Consider the following 22,237-nt stretch of genomic DNA (forward strand, 5'->3'; position numbering starts at 1 on the left):
TACCACTTGAGCAATATCTCAATCTCTAAAAGGTGTGTTTTTCTGGTTAATTGGAGATAAGTCTCTCAGATTTGTCTACTTGGGCTAGTATGCAGCCTAATTTCTCAGCCTCTTGAGTGACAAGTATTACAGAGAGGCACCACCAGTGCCCCATGCCTGTAGGTTTTTGTCAAAGGCTGAATTTTCTCTGTGATTTCAAAGAGACTTTAATTTTTAACCCTTGAAAGAGCAACCAAACAGAAGAAATCAAACATTTACTGGGAATAAACTGAAGCAATGCTTTATTGCGACCACAAAGCACCAATTCAACAAGGCGTTGACTCACAGAGATTGAACAAATGTCTCTTTGAACAGAGATGTAGCAAGCTCACTTTTCCAAGTTCTTAAAAACAAGCACTCAAATCAGGAATCAAACAAAGTATAGGATGATTAAAAAATATTACAGCATTATGGAGGAATATATATATAAAAATATTCTGTAGTCATAACAAGACTTATTGAACTATAACTAAATTTCTCCTGAAACAAATTATTATAAATACAAATCATAAAGTAAAAAATGCTTTCTTCAGAAACAAAGAAACAATGTGAGCAAATCTATTCAGAAAATATTACCCCTGTGACAGTAAGCTGAATAAAGAATGGATATTCCTAGCACACAATGAAGTTTCTCTTTCCAGAGCTATAGTTCTGCTTCTGGAAGGGCCACAAGGCAGGTCTGTTTCCCACATTGCAGCATATCTCAGTGAAACCTTAATAAGGTCAAGTGGAGAACCCTCTATAAACAAGGGTGTCAGCAATTCCATCAAGGAACACAAACTCTAAGGAGCAGAGGAATTCAAGGAAGGCAACAATCCCTTTCTCTTCTTTCTCCCTCCCCAAGTGGCTTGGTTTTACTCTAAGTTTCTAATCCAAAGATACTCATTCCACTGAATTCTCATTTTCTATCTCTGGAGTTTTGGGAAAGCAATCAATGAAGAAAGAAAGGAAATTCTCATGATTTCAAAGCCTTTGTGGGGAGGGGTGTCAACAGCATCGAAGATGATTCTATGAGACAAAGTCCACAAGGAAAACTATCTCGTGTGTTTTGTCTTTGTTCCTCTTGGCTGAATTCAGGTCAGCCGATGGATTTGCCTAGTCTATCCAATAGGATAACATTTTGTTTGATTGAAATTCTTTACATATACACATGTATGTATTCTGTTTACAAAGTTTCATCACATGAAACTAAATTATGTCATTGATGTATTTTTCCCCCCAAGGTCTGAGACCACAATTTGACTGTACTATGAAGAGTTGTTCTTTAAATGCTTTGTCTGCAGAGGTTTTACATGATACTCATAGATTTTCAGTGCAGGTCCCAATTTTAACTGAAGTCCTGTTAACACATCATTCCTTGTCATCAATAGCAGGGATTTTCCATCAATTTCCTGGAATGGAAAGAGAGGGTAAAGCCAGCATGTTAGTCCAAAAGCTCAAGGATAATAAAGAAAATAGAAGTTCAAAGGGAAAAATAATCATACAAGTTATAGGCATGCTAAAAGTACTATTTTATTAGGTGTTTCAGAATGGATTTCCTCCCTCCTTCTCTTCCTTCCCTCCTTCCTTTCGCTCTTTCTCTTTCAGTACTGGGGATTGAACTCAGAGGACTAGCTAGGCAGAGGCTCTACAACTTGATTCACCCTTCCATCCCTCTTAAGACTCGCTATTTTTGATACAGGGTCTATATGCCATGGCTGGCCTGGGCAGCAATCCTCCCACTTCTGCTTACCCAGAGAGCTGGCAATGACATTCACACACTCCCACACCCAGTCATTGATAGAAGTGGTCTACAAGGAAAACTTCACTCTTTCCTCACCAGTCCTAAGGCTTGAACTCAGGGCCTGGGCACTGTCCTTGGGGCTTCTTAAGGCTAGGTCCTCTACTATTTGAGCCACAGCACCACTTCTGGCTTTTTCTGTGTATGTGGTACCGAAGAATCAAACCTAGGGCTTTGCGCATGCTAGGCAAGCACTCTACCACCAGGCCAAACTCTCAGCCTGGAAGTCTTCTCTTTATCTAGGCTGGCCTTTAACCATGATTTCCCCCCATCTCTACCTCCTAAGTAGCTATGATTACAGACTTGAGTCAGGGCACCTGGCTGGATTTGTCCCTTTTTATCTTCCATCTTTCATTTGTATTTCAGGTTAAAGACAATCCACAGATGATCTTTTTTTCAAGATCATATCACACACACATCTAAAAAAAAACCTCATGGACAAGTTTAGTACATGTAACCTTAAGAATCAAAAATGGGGCTTTCAAATGCATATGAAAATTATAACTTTCTATGCATTTAATTTTGAGAACAATTCCATAATTATGTTTATCACTCCAACAGTCAAGCAAGAAGCTACCCTACCTGAATTCAGAATGTTAGGCAAGAGTGGCCAGAGTGAACTCATCTTTCTATAGCTAAAACTAATGTCCTTTTTCCTTTTTTATGACAGTACCAGAGTTTCAACTTAAGGGCCTGCACTTTCTAGGCATGTGCTCTACTACTTGAATCATGTCCTTGGAGATTTCTTTTCACTTTATCGTTCATATAGTGTCTCATTTTTTGCCTGGGGCCAGACTCAGTCTGTGATACCTTACTTAGGTGAAAATATAGTAGGAGCCTTGAGTATAGTTGGGTTGCCAGTACATACACACCTCCAAACCCTGGCTTATCCTTTTTATACTCTCTGCTCCTCTTCACATGAGAATTATATATAAGTTGTCTAGGTGGTCTGCTTGGATCTTGAGAGTTTGATTTCTAGACATCTTCTTAATTGTAACAATGGGCATAAGTAAAAATGACTCACCCTCTGGAAGACTCTTCTCTAAGAGTAGAACTAGCACCTTCATGCTGAGGTCTCTATTACTCTCCCTCTCATTGGACCCACAAGTATCAAATAGGTAGGTAGTAAGGCCTTGGGAGCATCAAAGCTCTTTCCAGCTCAGCTCATTTCTTTCTTCAGATCTGCAGCATGGCCAGTTTTACTTACAAAGCTTAGAGATGAATTAAAAGGAGCTTTTTACAAAAGAGATTCCTCGAATCCATAAAGCATTTTAGTTCTGTAAAGAAAATGTGGAAAATACGGACTCCCATCTCATTCTATTCTATTCTATTCTTAGAGTACTGGGGTTTGAACACTGGGTTGTTCAGCTTAGCTAATGCTCTGTCATTCATTCCATGCATTCAAGGCAACATTTTCTTAGTCATTTTGGAGGTGGGTCTCACGGCCTTTTCTGTCCATCTGGCATTAATTCATGATCCTTCAGATTTTACCCTACTGAATAGCTAGGGTTACTGGCACAAGGACCCAGCATATTTTAGAATTTCTTAAGAATCTGAGCTGGTTCTTAGGACACGTGGATTAAGAGATGGGCCAACAGTGCTAGACAGTTTTGTTTATTGTGTTACCCACATAACTGGGCTGACAGACTAAGGAGGGAGGGGCCAATCACCTAAATATATAACCCCTTTTAAACTCCCGAGAGAGGCCATCCTCCACTTCTGTCATGTACTGTGTCACGGATGTCTGAGAGTGTGGGAGAAAAAGCACTAGGTTAGAGGGATAAAGAAAGCCCACTTCATAGCCTCCCTTGGTAATCTGGGAACTTGGGGTATTTCAAATGATTCCATGAGAAACCATTCTCCTCCACACTCCCTGAACCTATAATCACATGATCCCTTCCACCTTTCTCCACCTAACAGTGGTCAGTCCTCATCTCACTTGTCAGCTACCTCATAGGAATCAGAGTAGAACAGGGTTATTTTTAACTGGTCTATTGTGCTTTTGAGGTTTAGAAACTTTTTTTGTCAGCTACTAGAACACAAGTGTTTCACGAGAATTTGAGAACAACTATTCAAAACTAGAGCACATAAAAGGCAATTGGCTGATAGGGCAAGAGTAAAAATTTATGGAAAGAGACAGGAATTTGCCCATTAGTGAAGCCTGTAAATCTGAGACTGAACCTGACTGAGAGGAGTTTATGGCAAAGGAAACCATGAGAGCAAAGCTGAGGACATCGGGAAGCCATGGAACTGATGTTGGACCCTGTGCACTGAGCTGCAGTTGCTATTGGCTGACACAATAGCCCTCTGCAGTTCAGAAACAGATGTCAGGAAGAAAAGACACCCTTTCATTGCTCTATGAGGAAACTCTTGACTTTTACTAACTGAAAGCGAACTTAGCAAAACAACAACTATATTTTGCTGACAAAACCTCCTTCAACTCAGCATTTCTGTCAAAAGCCTAGAATGTCTGCAAAAAATGCTTACATGTGAAATTAAGACAAAATAGAAAATATGTTTTGTGTTCCAGTTTGATTTTCCCTTTGTTAAATAAGACAGACTGTATTTTACCTCAGAGTGGAGTGGGTAGATGAAGGTCTTCATTATAGAAATATTGAGATGAATATGCTTAATTCAGTGCAATACTGACTTTCTCCTTAAACCATGACCATGGCTCAGATAAGGGAGGGTGAGATACAACACAATGGAAATGTTAAGCTTCAGGCAGGCAAACTGCAGTCTGAATCCTGTCTCCACAATTTGCTGTGTGGCCCTAGTAAGGGACTTGAGTTCCCCAAACCTGAGTTTACTTAATTGTACAATATAAACAAATCCTCAAAGGTCTCTGTAGATTAGAAATGATGGATGGAAAGCATTAAGCATAGAGTCTGACACTCAGAAGGCTACCAGTGATTACTAAGTGAAAACTGATGGGCTTTAAAGGAAATGGGATGCGTTCTGAATCTAAATCCACCTTCTGTTTCATTTCTGCTAGTGTAGATCCTTTGCCTGAGGGATCTGGGCATATTCCGGATCAGATTCAGAAAATTTACCAAGATTAAGATGTTCAAAAACTACAGAAAAATTTTGCCTTTCAAATTGCACACCGAGGAAACCTCTTTCGTAAAGAAAGCTAATAATTTGTCACTGTAACTTCCACAAAAAATTATAATTGCAAATAAATCCAAATTTTGTTAGTGTGGTAAAACTGAATGAGTTTGGATTGAAACAGGAAGACAGAACTTCTAGGTCAGAATTCACTAGTAACTTTCCATCAGAAACTACTCATTCAGCTGATGGTTTGTTTGCTAATATAAATCCAAGGGATAACATGTGACCGACTCCAGCTCAGCCAAACAAACCAATGTCTAAAATCGCAATTATATCAAAGTTGGAGCCAAACCCAAAAGATAATTCCTATCTTGGAATTTCAGTGCTAATAAATTACATTTGTTAGCTTCATGTAAGAGTAACCTTCAAGTTCTCATGAGCCATAAAATTAAAACTGCGTGAAAGACTAAGTTCCAGCAAGTACTCAAGCATTGAATTAAGCTTTAGAGATGATAGATCTAAATTTCCAATGAGTGCAAGACCCTAGAGATATAAAAATAAATGAGTAGGATCTTTAGATGTTAGAGTTCAGTGGCTAAGAACACGCTTTAGAGTACGACACTATTTTACTGCTTATTAAGTGGGGCCTGTGGCATGTTATGTAATCTCACTAAGCCACATTTCCTTATCTAGATGGGCAAAACAGCTACTGGATTTCATTGCTGAAAAGGCTTTATAGATAACACAGGTTACAAGCAGGATTCCAGGCATCACTGGAACACAACAAATGCTGTCAAAAGCATGTAAAAATGTAATGCATTTTTTTTTACTCTCCCTCTGTCAGCATTAATCTATGTCTAAATAGCTATTTGAATAGAATCTGATTATGATTTGGGCCACAAGAAACACATGGGAATAAAGATGAGACAGTAAGAGGAGCAGAAAGAGACATAAGGACAGAAAAGAATAACCATTAAGGAAGAAACCAGTGAGCAATCGCAAGATAGAGTAGAAAAAAAAATGAAGTAATGTGGTTTGTGATAGAAGGCTGGCATTGGATCCTAAGGCCCTAGCAAGTGCTGATACTCATAACTATCTCAAGACTATGCAGGAAACAGAAGTACCAACTTACGACCTGGACTATGTGTCCACACTTGGCCCATTACTACTCTCCCCACCACTGACCCAGTGAAAGTGAGATGTTTAGACTGAGCTGTCCTCTGTCTAGCCCGCATCAACACTCTCAGAATCAAATTATAGGATCAGCATCAGGACGCAACAGCCTCAGCTGGATGGTGGTGCCTTATGCTGGTTAGGCCCAGCTACTCAGGAGGCGAGAATCAAGGACAAAGGTTCAAACCAGAAGAGGCTCCATCTCCAAAATAAGAAGCAAAAAGTTGGTCCAGAGGCTTAGGTGGTAGAGCACAAGCCAAACAAGCAAGTCACATCAGTGCATAAGTGCAAGACCCCTGAGTTCAAACTCTGATACCAGGGTGGGGAGATGGTAGTGGAGGGGGCGGGGAAGACACAGTCTCCTTTTAAAGTCTTGGTTAAAGATGTAGAAGCAACTTCTTACCATCAAGGTGGAGGGATCTGATGAAATTGTCTGTATTTTCCCACTTTAGGTTTTCCTCTTGCATTTTCTAGAATTTGTTTTGTAACAACATTTTTGTCATTTACTAGCTGGCAGTAAGTGGTAATCAGTGGGAAGTTTCACATCCCTCTGCTTATAAATGGCACGATGTCTCCCAGGTAAGAGGATTTGCTCTGGAACTTGAGGATACAAAGGTAGAAAATCCTGCATCTAACATGGAGAGTGCATTGAAGAAGGAGGAGTGAAATGTCCTGGGCCAAGTCATGTGGCCAGTGGAAAAATGGTCTCTAAAGAAGAGGTCTTCATCTTCCAAGTCATACTGAGAAACCCTGGGTGGCTGCTTGAACCATACTTCCTCCTCCCAGTGGCTTTTGCCCCTGTCATCTTCCCTGCTTTCGCTCCTGGTATAGCTCTCTTGGGACATGTCATAGTCCTCACGTCTGCTGGCATCTGACAAGACCTGATAAGCTTCAGCTACTTGCTTGAATTTCTTCTCTGCTGTCTCTTTGTCCTCTGGGTTCTTGTCTGGGTGGATTTGTAGGGCCAAGTGGTGATAAGCTTTCTTGATTTCAGAAGAGGAAGCATTTTGAGGCACCCCTAGCACTTTGTAGTAATTCACTACCATTCTGGAAATGGTCTTTCCTTACCAAGACAAGGCATTTATTGCCTTTGAAAAGGAAGATGGTGAATGAGTTAACTCTACACCTCTAAATCTTATCGCATGGTTCTTGGGGTGAAATCTCTGTTAGGAGGAGTTCTTTGCAGGAGTCATTCACAGGCCCTGCCCAGACTCCCTTCCCTCTCAGCCTACTGTGCTCAGTCACTATGACCTCACATTCCAAACTGTGACTCTCAGCTAATGCTGTGTCTGCTTTGCTCTCCTATTGGAGGGAAAAAGAGGGGAGAAGCTTCCCTGTATTGGGGAAGCTTTATTGGGTAAATGAAGCTCTCATAAAATAAGCAAGTGCCTGCAGGGCTTGTTAGTAGGGAGAAACCATTTGTGTGGAGGCTTGTTTTTACATCAGACCTGGCATCCATTTGGACTGCTGTCAGAGCCCATATTCTTAGTGACTTAGTGGCTATGTGTTATGGTGGGTGATGAAGGGCTGTATTATTCTTGTGAAATATTCTACACATTTCTGATGGGGAAAAGAAACTCATCTCATCCAATGAAGGCATGGAGTCACACAGACTAACCTAGATAATTTTTATTTTAAAGGACAGAGGGAAGAAATAGGATCCGATATGGAGACTTTCCATGTATTATCAGATAAGTCTTCTGTTGATTGCTGATGTTAGCCTTTTTAAAATTTAGCTCTAGTCTTAAAAATTAAACTAAGCAGCAGCAACAACAAATGCTATTTATTTATTTTTGCTGCTCCTGGGCTTTGAACTCAGAACCTATGGGCTGTCCCTGAACTTCTGTGCTCAAGTTTAGTGCTCCATCACTTGAGACATAGAGTCATGTTCTGCTTTATTTTTATTTGTTGATGGTTGATTGGAGATGATTCTCATGAGCTTTCTTGCTGGCTTTGAACCAGGATTCTCAGATCTTAGCCTGATGATAGGCTAGGATTACAAACATGAGCCCCTGAAGCCTGGCTAACAAATTCTTCTTTAAAAAGAGAATGGTAGCAATTGCAGCTTGGCCTGCTGCCCTTTGTGTAGCACATACAACTTTGTATTGCTAGCTTCCTTTGCACTGACTAAGTTCTAGTCAAGGAAAAGTAAAAGGAGGAAGGTGTACCTGTCTCAGACCTGGACAACAACATCACGAACATGAGTTCCTCTTTTCCCTGACACCAACATCAGACCCTAGATTTTGAAAGCTGCCAAAGGAAGATGATGGAGCCTCCATTCTCACTGGGATTTGAAATACAGTGATACAGGACATCCCCAGCAATTGCCATGGATTGTTAAAAGAACAACAACAAAAAATAAACTGCTACTATAATTAAGCTATATTGATAGAGATATCTAGATATCAAACATATCTATATATCTATATCTACAGATATATATCTGCCCATCTCTATAGATATAGTTATCTAGATATCTGTATTTATAGATACATCTATAATAGCATCAGCTGCTGTAATAACCAACCATATCAACAATTCCCTTTCATTTTTAGAGCCCATTCCGGCAGTGCCATCCACCAGATGAGTCTGCCTCTTTAAGACTGCAAGTCCAAAATCTTGTCCTTCTCTCCTTCCTCTCATTAAACCCACTTTCTCATTTAAACTCCAGCTTTTCCAGGGTTAGGGTCCCCTTCACACTCTGTGTGACCCATGGGTGACCATGGGAGCACTTTTTCCAGTAGACCTCCCATGTAGTCCTCTGAAGCTGTCAGCTCTCCAATGTGACTGTCACAAACCCTCCTGCTCAGGAAGGTTCCAGTAATCCAGTTTCTCTCAACCTGGCATGGCAGAAAACAAAATGCAAGCAAAAACCAAGCAAATAAAAACAAAATGCAAGTAAGCATGAAGATGAAATCTCTTACATTTACAAGTACACTCAGCTACCTTAGTGCAAGATCTCAGCAGTTCTTTTATTTATCCTAAGTCATTCCTGTCCTCTTCCTTCTGGTGGCTGTTCCTAATCTTCATTATACTCTTCTAATTCCTTTCTAAACTTTTACCCACTCTCTCCAATCAAAAAGGAGCCTCTCTCACAATCTTTATTGATAGAGTACAGGTGATCTAAAGAGGAGGTTCCATTACATAAGTCAGATGAAGAGTACATTTCCTTTTGAACAACATCACCCCTTCCCCTACTCTCTCCCAGTCTTTATTGCTCATTCTCCCTGTAAAGTCTGGTAAGTGTCACTGCTGCACTGCATTTGTTCATGTTTGTCCCACCATCTGTGCAACCCCCTTGGCCTCCCAAAGACACAAAGAAATGAACAAATGGAAACAAAAGGAAGAAAAACAGAAACAGTGACACAGGAAAAAAAAAAGTCTTGTTTCCATTTCTTAGAGTTCAATTCAATAAATATTTAATAGGATCAGATGCACCTAGCTATTGTATCTTTGTAATCCTCTAAGAGGAGCTTTTTATTTAGGAAAAAAAATAGGAAGGCTGCCAGGAACTCCCATATCTTTGAGACTAAGATGTATTAGTTGGGGTTCCCCTGAGTCACAGAATCAAGAAAATATTGGTTGGTTAGACATAAACCAAGCTGAGAACTGGGAAAATAGAAAAGCTGGCATGTAATTTAATCAATCTCAAGGCCAGAGAATGGTGGCTGATGTTACAAATATCAGACTGAATCTGAAGATCAGAAAAAGCAATGTCTGATTGCAGGAGAGGACGGATGGACAGGTCAAACAGATGCTTTCTCCTTTTTTTCTTTTTTTCTGCTAGAAGCATGATCAGGTTGGATGTGTCTACTCACATTGGTGAGAACAGTCTTCTTTACTCAGTCTACTGATTCAAATACTAATCTTATAAATTCCAAAACATCCAGAAATATAAAGTGTTACCAGCAATCTGAGCATTCCTCACTCTAGTCAAGTTGACACATTAAAAATAGTCCATCACATAAGAATAATATATCCTTTCCTATGTCTCTTATTCAGAGAAAGTTATTTCTCTTAGGGCTATTTCCTTTATATTCTTTTATAAAACTAAACATTTGAACATTTTCTTGACTAAGTGGAACTATCATGTATGTTAGTATTAATTTTTTGTTATTGGCATGAAATATGCCATTTTAATTTCTAATTATACAGTAGCTTTACATGTTTATCAAATAATATAATCACTACCACTATTTTCAAATACTTTTGACTACCCCATCAGAAGTTTATACCATTTTATGAATAATTCTTCCCTTTTTCCAGCTCCCGGTAAACTCTAATCTACCCTGTGTTTCTGAATTTGTCTGCTTTACACATTTCATGTAAGTGGGATTGTAAAATATGTATGGCTCATTTCAAAGTTCTTTATTTATTTGTTCATGGATACTTGGGTTGTTTCCAACTTTGGCTATTGAGAATGATGTTATAATGTCCAATTTCACAAGTACAAGTATCTTTTACTCTGCTTTTCAATTTTTTTTGAGGGAGAAGAGAAATGCTGAGTCATACAGTTTTCTATATTTAATATTATGTTTTTTTTGAAGAACCACCATGCTGTTTTCCACAATGTCAGCATCACCTTATATATTTCTATATATATATATATCAGCAATATAAAAAGCTTCCCAGTATCAAAATTCTTGCTCCTCCATACTCTGGAACTTGCTTAACTATCCTCAATTTCCTGTAATTTTTGCCACTCTCATGCATGTAAATAAATGTAGAAGTTTCATCTCATAGAAAGAGGTCCTCACACTTAAATAACCCTGTAGTATCTGCGTCTCCAACAACTGTTTGCATTCCCCTTACTTCCTAACTGGAAAAGAAAGGTCCTTCCCCTCCCAACAGGCCTCTTCTCCCATCAACTCCATTGAAATTCCACTGGCAAACTTCACCGTCACTCCTAGGCCTCACTGGATGTAACCTTTTTAGTTATTTTGAACTTGTCAATTATTTCATTCTGTCCTCTTCAGAGATTCCTATAAAACCTTTCATTACTGATAATTCCCTCTACTTCCCAGAGGGCGGGCTCTATCTTAATTGAATATGCAAGTTACCTTTTTTCCCCTAACAATGAGAATCTTGGCATTCCTCAGGCCTTGGCCTCTTACTCTTCCTTTTTCAGATGTCTTTCTCATTTATTCATTTACTCCCTCCTGTGGCTGATAACTCTCATATCTGATTCTAGGCCTCACTCTTCCCTTAGTCATCTGCTAGACAGATTCACTAGGATGACTTGCACCTAGACTCTTACACTTAATTGAGTGAGTAGGTACCACATACCCCACTGTCTTTGTTTTATAGCTGTCTTAATTGCAAATGAATGACTTAGACAACTGTGCGGCTCCTTTAGTTTGCCAATAATCTTTTCTATTTTAATAAAAAAATTGAAAAGTGTCTTTCCTTATCAGTTTTCTTTCCAATTTCCTTGGCTACATTACATTAGCATTACCCATGTTTTATTTATTGCATTTTTCCTATCATTTTATGAACTAATGATATAAAGGCTGCTGGCACGTTGGCTGGCCAGTGTGTCATATCCCCTATCCATTACACTATAGAATATTTTAAGTATTTCAGTAGCCATCAGTTGTTAAGAAATACCAGATACCAAAGCACCTTAAATATTTTAGCATGTAAAATTACTTTTAATATGCCAGGTTATAATTAGTCAAGTTCAGAGTTGAATTTATGACTTAATGTCCAGTTTAACATTTCTATTCATGGTTTTCTAATTTACTTTTTTTTTCTAATATACTTTTTAAAGGCATGCTCTTAGAATTGACAAATAACCTGAGTTTGTTTTTTGGTCAATTTAGAAACATGCATCTAGAAGACTGCAGTTGGGGGGTTGCCCCAGGACAGTGTGCTCATGACGTTGACTGCTGCTCCACTTCAAGGTAATTAGTGTTACCTGGCAATCTGCAGCAAAATGAAATTTTGTTTATCATTATTAAGCCGGTGACCTCAGAAGGGTATCCAAAGTTATCCACAAGGTGCCAGCTGAAAATAAAGTCTAATCTTTGTGTTTCAAATACCATCTTAACTTGTTGAATATGTAGAGTGAAAATAGATTCTAATTCATATGGCTTGGAAAAAGTAAGGAGGTAACAAGAGTAAAATTAAACTGTTACCTTGAGTTGCATATTACTTTGTCATGATACTCTGAGGGAAAAATATCCGAGATCTATATTGTTCCTAAAATAAAGTGACTGATATCACTCACTCATAAGAAATCTGAACCATCTGATGGTAACTGAATAACAGCTATCTGCCATCTTCTCCAGATATATTCTAAGCATGTGAATCAGAAAGAGGAAGACAGACAAAGTGACTGCTCCAAAGAAGATGTTTTGTGACTTGAAATTAAGAGTCCAAGTTAAGTGGCCAAGTTACTGCACTAGAATGCCACACAATTTCTCAAGTGACAGCTAAAAGGTTGCTTGGTTAGACTTAAGAATTTGACAAGGTAAATATTATCGTTAATGTTCTTTCTGAAGAAGGTGGAGGTATTTGGAAGTTATATTTGCCAAAATGGTCTTTTTTAAAAAAAAGCTCTTAGGAAAGAATTCTTCAGATGCCTTTGACTCTTAAAACAACAAACCAGGGAAGTCATATCCATGTTCAACAGTCAGTTGTTTTTAATCATCTATTCAAAAAAATCTTGCTGTCTCAAGTGGCTTTTGTGCCTTTTGCTGTGTCTGGGAAGTATGCTTTATGAGGACTAGTTGTAAAATGACTTTTTCTCAGATGAGGAATTTGAGCAACACTTTATTTAACTCAACCTTCTCTTTGTAGAAATCTGAGCTGTAGAAAGGCAAAAGTCTCCAAGATCATTCAGTGACTACAGGGAAAGTAGAAGAAAACAAACTAACAGTTCTCACTGGTACTCATGCCCTTCAGTATAGCCTAAACAATCTGTCTGCAAGGAATTTCGTGGGGGAACAGCCACTTCACCATCGTGATAGTGGAAAAGGGGGCTAGTAATGCTAGAATCCTTGCCTTTTCTAGGAAGGACACTACTGCCTTTTGCTGTCATCAACTATGAGGCCCTCTAGGGTACCATGTTAGAAACAAGTGGGCCAGCTCCACAAGGTTAACAGTTAGGACCTGATCACCCATGATAACTTGAGAAGTATGATATTACTGATCAGAAAAAAACTAAAACAATAATATAACCAACCTACAGACACTGGGTCAACAGTGGGCAGTGGACAAGGATTTAGGTCTTCTCTTTTTATAGTTCTTTTGGCTTATGACTGGTCCCCACAGAAGGCTCTAACAAGGCTTGCCAGAAAACTTGATAGAGATAATTGTACCAGAGGGAACCATGGATGGATATAATTGCTGTGTGGCAGCAGAATGTCTGCACAGGATGAAGGGGTTACGCAAAAATCAGCAGGCACCTCCTCACACACTGGAATGGCAGACATCACTAATGTCCTTCAGACAAACCCGACTCCATGGTGTAATGTCTTACAAAGAGGTACACTACTACAAAAGCCACACCAGAGTCTTGTTGCTATAGAAACACAATATTTAGTAATGTACTTTGAAGTCCTACTATGAAGACAGATACAGATTGTCTCTTGAAAGTAGACAGGTTGGTGGACACATTTGGTCACTATCTTGACCTGAATTTTGACACTGTAACAAATCAGACTGTGCTATGTAGCAAGTTTGTTATAATCTTCATCAGGTCTTGAGGATGACTCTTCTTGTTTACAGTTGTCTAGTCCCTCTTGTGTGATATTCTAACAGCATATGAAGGTGAGGGAGCCCGAGCACCGAGCAATCCAAAAAGAGTTGCAGAAAGTACATGAAACTTTCTGTCCTTTACTCTTCCTGCTCCTGTCAAAGGGCTGTGGAGAGTCTTCCCTGATATTTTTAAGATGTAATTGTTATGGTTTCTCAACTGCTATGGTCTAGAAGGTCATGAGTTTAGACTGGAGATGGCACACAGTCTTCATATCAGGCTGTATTTGTGAGTACTGACTGCTGTAGGGTCACTGCCAAGAAGACTCTGGAGGTAAGACCCTGATGCAGATTAATGTAGTTAACAATATGATCTTCAGTACAGAAGAAAATCACCATAGTTGTTTGCCTACCAGCTGAAGCCTAGCCAATGGGTCTCTCCTTGCCCTCTGCCCCAGTTCCTTTAATGCAGAGAGGGAAAGCAATAACAATGTCAGAGCAGGAGGGAAGAAAGGATAGACTGTAGAGAATTCAGCGGACACTCTGCATATACCCAATTACCCTTTGATGAGAGAGAAGGAACTTGAGCTTCTAGACCTACTTGCAAAAGTTTGGTCTTCTGGGAATTCATTTGTCAAACTCTCTTGTTGGCAGACCTAGCACAATAACTTAAAATATTTCTGAATGAAATGTTCTCTCTTGCACCCGTGTTCCTGGTACCAAAATGAGGTCATCATTGGCAAAAAGGGCCTGCTGCTAGGCCAACCTCAGAGCTGGACAGTCTCATTTCTAAGGTCATGTGCATAATCTATAAAGCCCAGAGAGTGCACTGTCACTCAGTCTGTTTGTCTACCTCATAGCAAAAGCACAACTCCAGAAGGCTTTAGGGTATCTGGGAACATGGCCAAGAGACCTTTTAGCTAAGCTAATTAAATAATATTCTACAATATTACATAAATTTAATTTTCAAAGAGAGCTACTCAGTTGCAATGACACAAATGAACATTATATCATTAAAAAGCAAAGTTAAAATATGTTCCAGATGATCAGCCTCCACTTTCCAACTGGATGTTTTTTTCCACCAGGATTTTGTTATTAAAAGTCTTTAGACATAAAGAAAAATTGGCAAGAGTTTTATTGTGAACACATAGTCCTACTACCTAGATTCTATAATTAATCTTTGCTACACTTACTTTATTATCAATCTACATTGTTTGATGCATTTCCAGGGTATTATATGCATCAGTATACTTCCCCCTAAATACTTGTTTTCATGGCATAGTTTAATATTTTTATAGCTTTTCCCCCTTTGAGGTAAAGTTTACAGGCCATATAATTACTATAAATAAGCTGAAGATGAATCATTTGACTATGTAACTTTACATGCACTGATTGATGCAGGTATCCGTGGTCCTGATTCTTACAATGATACAAAATGTCACCATTAGTGGAAAGTTCCTTCATATCCTTTCTCAGCATTCTCCACCCACTAACCAGAGACAACTGATTTTTTTCTACCATTCATTTGTTCTGAAACTTAATCTAAATAGAATCATTCAAGCTAGGAAGATAATGTTAAATGGAGAGTTCAAAGCTAGCCTGGATTATATCGTAAGTCCATGTCTCTAAACACACACACACACACACACACACACACACACACACACACACACACACACACAGACAATTAACATGTAGTTGAGTGCATTGGCTCACAACTGAATCTTGACTAAAGAGGCAGAGATTAGAAGGATCATAGTTCAAAGCTGAAATCCCATTTCAGGCTTTTTATTTTTTTAAAGAGTGGTAGAGTGACACCTGTCTGTCACTTCAGTTAGGTGGAAAGCAAAAATAGCAGGATGACTGTCCACACTGACCCTCACGTAAACAATTCAAAAAAATATTTAAAGCAAATGCTAGGAACATGGCTTAAGAGGTAGGGTGCCTGTTTAGCAAGAATTAGCTCTGAGTTCAAGTGCCAGTGTTAATCAAAAGAAGCCAATATAAACAAATGGACATATTCAGAATAAATTCTGTTATATAATGCTTCTCTCTCTTAGCATGCCATTGATCCATCCAAAATATTGTATCATATTCCATTCTTTTTTATTATTGGCTAGTGTTCCAGAAGAGTAATATGACACATTGCACATTTATGTGTCCTATTTCTATATACCTAGGCTTCCAATTTTCACACATACGGCTTTGGCATTAAGAACAGTTTTGAGCTGGGCCCTGGTGATTCACATTTGTAATCCTACTCAGGAGGCTGAGATCTGAAAATTGTGGTTGGAAGCCAGCCTAGGCAGGAAAGTTTGTGAAACCCTTATCTCCAATTAACCACCAAAAAGCCAGGAGTGGAGCTGTGGCAAAAAAAATGCTCAGGGACAGTACCCAGGCCCTACTTTCAAGCCCTAGGTCCAGCACACATATACACTAAAGGAACAATTTTGTAAAGTCTCTTTATAGACATGTTTTCCATCCCCTTGAGTAAACACCCAGGAGTGAAACTGCTGGATCATGGAGTAGATGTATCAGTGCTGATTTCACACTCCCACCAGCAAAGTAGGAAAGTTCTGGTTGCTATACATCATTGCGAACATTTGGCACTATCAATCTTTCTAATTTTAGTTTTCTTGGTGGTTGTGAAGTGACTTAAGCTTTTATTCTGGCAAATCTTCCAAACTAGCAAAAAATTAAAAAAAATACCTAGGGATCAAGTTTAAAGGAAATATATTGGTTGAAGACACTGGACTGTGTTGATATTAGGAAAGTTTCTTTGTCCAACCTCAGGCCACATAATCACTTGGTTGATACAAGCTGAATAGAATAAGCAATAGCCCAAGGGCTGTGGAACAAATATCCAGATGCATTCTTCAGGTTATAATTTTCTGAATTATTATAATACAAGGGAAACAATGTTAATGCCTAGACAACTGCAGCCCCCATTGATAAGCAGCTGGGGAACTCTTGTTTCCATCCAGGACAACAATTCCTTTCTCCAGTCTGCCTCCTCATGGTTAAGCCTCCTGAAGAACCAGACCTGCAGAAACAGTGCCATTCACAGAGGCATGAATCACCCCACACAACTGTCCTCTCTCCCTCTTTGCAATACCAACCATGAGCCTAAAAGAAAGGAAATGCATAACTTGCCATTAAAATGTCATAGCAACATCCTTACTTAGGTATCAATAACCTTGTGTTATAGATGTGAGGTAATAGATAAGAAACCCAGACTTGAATGGCTATAGTCACTTGTATGAGGTTATGCACATACAGAGAAACCAGAAGTTGACTCTACATCTTGTGCTTTTCCACTGTCTCCTGTGAAGTTGTGGAGAGCAAATTGCAGGTACCTAAATACTTCAGTGGGCCCTGGGGCTAGGAGTCAAAACACTTGCCTCTCAGGCTCAATCAGATTTGTCTTTTTCTTGTCTTTTTTTCTTTTCTGATTTATGTTTTCTAATGTGCTTGTTCTAAAGGCAGAGTTGATTTTCTGCAGCCCTGCATGTTGAGCCCTTGAGAAGATGCAGGTAGAAATGAGCTCTAGTCCTCCCATCTGCAGCTGTAGGCCTAGTTTTAGTTCTTTTTCTTTATAAATACTTGGAGTAAAATTTTATTTGTATTACAAATAGATTACAAAAATAGTTGAATCAGGATGTAGAAATTTACTGCGTATGGACCAATTTTTACCTATTTTTAAAATTTTGTTTTTATTATCTTTAAGTGGTTCTACCATGGGGTTAGCATTCAACAAATAAGTTTAAGGGAGAAAATTCAAACGGTGTAATTACTCAGAAAAAAATCTATTATGATCCAACAAGATAAGTACCAGAAAACAGGCACCTGGAAGGTGTGCGAAGAAGGTCAAGGGAGGAGGGGAGAATGCTGTCATAATATCCCATGCATATCCTATGCAATTAGGAAATTTGAGGGGAGGGATTGGGTTGGTGGAGAATAATGAAAAGGGTGATTTCCATCAAGCTTCGTTTTTTTGAGGGAATGAACCATGAGCGTGGCACTCTCATCCTCCTCTCCTGCAACATCTCAAGAGCCTCATTGTCCTCTCCCTGCTCTTTGGTCCACTTTCTCCCCATTCCCTTCTATCCACCATGGAAAGGGTGGTAGCTGTGTTCATCACATGTTTCTGTAGACTGAGTACCTGTTCCTGAAAAGCCCTAGCTTGCTCCTCAAATCCTGCTGTTCGGAAATAGTTGACCACATCCATCACAGCCCAGTCTGCAGGATCAGGAGGTCTCCCGTTTCCCATGGAACTGCAAAACAAAAATTCAGACTGTTGTCATGGCATTGGGTGGACAAGGTATTGCTGGACACATCACTGTGTCTCCCAGTGCCAGTCTGGGCAAGCTTTCCTGGTCTGGCCTGCTCTTCCTTCAGAGATGCCATTCTCAGTATACCTCTAGAAGAACTACAATCATTATTGTTTCCAAATATCTTATTTAATTGTATCACATTTTAATTATATTTCAGTAGTTGTACAAAGGAATTGCCACCTGACAAAGCAGTTTATGAACACACTGAATCTTGATCAATGTCACCCTTTTCCACATTCTCACCCACCCCTCTCCACCCACCCCTTCCCACACGTTTAATTCTGTAATATAAACAACAAATTCTTGACTGCATTTTTGCCTCCCCCTTCTCATTGGTTCACCCCTCTTCCCTTGCCTTTCTCCCTTTGCCCCCTCCACCCTCCCACCAAGCCCTTGCAAGTACCTATTTCCGGATTCTTATTTTATTGGGCTTTGACTTTGCCTTTCCAAGGAATTATACTGAGTTCACCCTTGAATCTACCTTCAAGTTTCTTATAATCATTACTCTCAGTGGTCGAGTCATTGCTTTCATAATAAACTACATAGCCTATAATATAAATTATTTTCTCAAGTACTATTTTTTAAAAGTAGGGACAATGGGAGTGACTGATAGCTTGATGTTCAGATAATAGCTTGCATGAATATTCATTTGATGGTACAATTCTTTTTTTTGTTTGTTTTGTTTTGTTTTGCCAGTCCTGGGCTTGAGCTCAGGGCCTGAGCACTGTCCTTGGACTTTTTCTCAAGGCTAGAGCTCTACCACTTGAGCCTCAGCACCACTTCCAGCTTTTTTTTTTTTTTAACATATATGTGGTACTAAGGAATTGAACCTGGGTCTTCGTGCATGCTAGGCAAGCACTCTACCACTAGGCCAAACTCCCAGCCCCTTGATGGTACAATTCTAACCCACCTACCTATCCCCAATTCTTGCCACCTTCCCCCACTCCCAACCTTACATATCCAGAGCTAAATCCATTCCTCCAGATCTGAGTTTTTTCACATTGTCCTAGCTGCTTAGGATGTTGACCTATCTTCCTGATGAAATCCTTTCTATCCTGCCACCAGTTCAAAGGCATAATGGAAACATTTTTTTTGTTGTTGTTAGAATCTCTTAAAAGTTCTAGTATTTCATTCAAATGCCTGTTGTAGCACCATCCAAACTGCATTAAACTCTTGTCCACTGGATAGTCTACAGTGGTAGTATGGGTTAGGGATATATTTTCATTTTTTTATTCCTGGTTCCAGCTATAGCCAAGTGAAAACTGTGTGGAATCTGGGTCTTGAGCTCAAAGCACAGGAATAAGCTGGAGGTAGACATCTGGGGACAGAGACATGTAGATAGCATTTGACATCTTGCGAGGATAGGCAAAAAACCTGGGCTCATATTTAAGCTTGGACCTAGAATTTAACACCATCAAAGTTGAAGAAAATAATGTTACTTTTAATAGAAAAAAGAATTCCCAGGCCTTCTTGAAGGTCCTCAAGCATCTCAGAGTCCAGGGTCTGGCTGTTTCACACCTACCATAATAGCTTTCTCATAACAGGAAGTTAAACACTTGATTAAGAAAAAACACACCTACTTCTGGTTTTGTTAAAAAATGCTGTTGATTAATGGCACATGTGATTGCTTATTTTGCAATAATACTTTAGAGACTGCACATTTTTATAGACTGTCCATGTACACCCAGACACACACAGACACACACAGACAGACACACACACAGATACACACACACAGACACACAGACACACACACACCCAGACTACCTAACATTTAACTAGGAGTGTATGTTACAGGAATACCCCCACTTTTCATTCTATCATTGTCAAAAATTATTTGTTATTTTTAAAACAAAAATTCATTCATATGCAGGAATTTTTCATTATTCTGTTAAACATAATCACAAGCTGACACTAGGAGTCTTCTTCAAAGCATCATTTTCTCTCCTCTTTTCTGTTCAAAGTGGGCTTGGAGAATGTTTGTCCAGAAATGCAACACTGTAACAAATCTATTAGGTTTTCTAATTGGCTTGCTTCTAGCAGTGAGAAAAGTCCCAACGGATAGAGACTTAAGTGCCTAGAAAGTATCTGAATTGACTTTCCTTATGGTTGATGGCTGATGTCAATTAGCCACCTCTCCTCTTAAAGAATAGTGACTCAATTATAGTAATAAAGTATGCTGCATTGTGATATTAGGATGGGACTTTCCAAATTCTTATTCTGTTGAGATTATTACACCATCACTTTTATAATTCTGAAGTATTATTGAGTTTTTAATTCCATGCCAGCAGAGAATAAAACCTATGAAACTGTTGGCAGGGTATCATGAAGAATGGCAAAGTAAAACTGGATGCCCTCACATGCATCGAGTGGGAAAGCCATCTCAAATAAATTAGAAGCGATTCATTATACATGTAATGATTGAGCTAATTTTAAGCTTGATAAAGAACCTTCCCCTTCCCAATGAAACTGGTAGCAAAGTCAAAAGGTGACTGGATCATGAGGGCTTTGACTTCATTAATCCACTGACAAACAGATAGCTTAATAGCATTACTGGGAAAGTGGTAGAAATGAGGAGGTCTAGTGGAGGAAGTAGGCCCCTGGAGGTATGTTCTAGAAAGTAACATGGTCCTGGCTCTTTCCTGTCTCTGCTTCCTAGCCACCATGATTTGCTGAGCTCCACTGCATGTTCCTGCCACCATGATATACTGCCTCACACAGGATCATAGTCATGGAGCCAGCTCACTATGGGACCAAGAGGTCTGAAAACCCGAGGCAAAATAAACCCTACTTTAAATTGTTCTTCTTAGGTATTGGTGCTGAAAGGCTGACTAGAATAAGGGAACTTAACAGATAAATCTATATGTGATTGCACAGCTTCATTATTTTCATTGATTAGCTTTTTACTTCAAAGTTGAAAGAAAAAGATACCTTAAGATTAACATTTCATGGTAATAGAGTTGTCATATTACTCTTTTTATAAAGCTGATTCTGAAATGTTACTTTTATACTTAGAAATGTACTCTATTTTTGTACTTTTTTCTGTTGTTTAATATTTTTAAAAAAGGTTTTCAGTATAAGGGTCAGAAAAAAATACATATGTGTAAATGCATCTAAATATATGAAATATAAATGTATTAGTTTATATATATGTACTTAAAGTGTTAACAGGGCTAATTAAAGCATTAAGGTACATACTATGGTGCATTTCTTTCCAAATGCATTGAAATAACATATATGAGTTAATATAAATGTTTAAGAATCCTGTATAAATTGAATATGAATAGACTTACTTTTAGTTTTGAATTCAGATTTAATATTTATAAATTACTGTAAAATTAAATTATAATCCTCCTTGTCCATGTTTTAAAACAATCTTTGGTTAAAAGTAATTTAATTTAGATTCTAATAAGGTGGTATTGATCTCTTTGGCTATGATAGACCAAAGAATGAAACATCTAAATATGCTTTTCTCCAGTTGCCTCTCCTTTGCCCTTCATGTATGGATCTGGTTAAAAGGCAGGCCCAGAAAGGGTGATTTAAGGGTTCTTGACAGGACTTTTTTCATTTTAAAATATTCAGATAAGAGCTGACTCTTAGCTTCAGCATGCTCAAGCAATAAAAGCATTAGAAACAAATAATTCATCAAGCCTTCTGCATATCTCACATTCTTTAGCTAAGCATTTAGAATACTTGATTTGAATATAACTTGCTAAAGATATGCTTGCACTGAAACTCAACTGAAAATCCTCATGGATTTTGCCATCTCTACAGCTTTGTTTATATCACTCAAACCTCTGTTCAACTTCCAGGATTAGAGTACTCTTAATTTTTTTTTTTTTGCCAGTCCTGGGCTTGAGCTCAGGGCCTGAGCACTGTCCATGAGCTTTTTCAAGGCTCTACCACTTAAGCCTCAGCACCACTTCTGGCTTTTTTCGATGTATGTGGTACCAAGGAATTGAACCCGGGTCTTCATGCATGCTAGGCAAGCACTCTACCACTAGGCCAAACTCCCAGCCAAGTTCTCTTAATTTTTAAAAAAGGTATTCCCTAAATGTTCCCTTTCAAGTATCTCTAATTTGTGTGTGTGTGTGTGTGTGTGTGTGTGTGTGTGTGTGTGTGTGTGTGTGTGTGGTGTCAGTACTGGGATTTGAACTCATTT

The 22,237-nt window shown here is 38.9% G+C and overlaps 1 protein-coding gene and 1 long non-coding RNA gene across 7 annotated transcripts in view; one reads left to right on the plus strand and one right to left on the minus strand.

Moving 5' to 3' along the window:
- Window positions 1–1,232: 1,232 nt before the first annotated feature.
- The window catches only part of Samd13 (sterile alpha motif domain containing 13), a 39,057-nt gene continuing 18,052 nt past the window's right edge, over window positions 1,233–22,237 (minus strand). For all 6 annotated transcript variants that reach the window (XM_090334523.1, XM_090334522.1, XM_090334525.1 and 3 more), the window contains 2 exons: window positions 17,904–18,015; window positions 1,233–1,430 (listed from right to left, as the gene is read on the minus strand). In XM_090334523.1, the coding sequence (XP_090190649.1) occupies window positions 1,287–1,430; window positions 17,904–18,015 (256 nt within the window). In that variant the 3' untranslated portion in view covers window positions 1,233–1,286. The remainder of the gene's footprint in view (window positions 1,431–17,903; window positions 18,016–22,237) is intronic.
- Window positions 10,310–12,645, plus strand: LOC150061585 (uncharacterized). Its single transcript, XR_016535836.1, has 3 exons — window positions 10,310–10,368; window positions 11,866–11,946; window positions 12,334–12,645. It is a non-coding gene; the product is annotated as an uncharacterized LOC150061585 (long non-coding RNA).

The sequence above is a fragment of the Megascapheus bottae genome, chromosome 6 (genome assembly GCF_031878675.1).
Source record: "Megascapheus bottae isolate mThoBot1 chromosome 6, mThoBot2.hap1, whole genome shotgun sequence".
Lineage (NCBI taxonomy): Eukaryota > Metazoa > Chordata > Mammalia > Rodentia > Geomyidae > Megascapheus > Megascapheus bottae.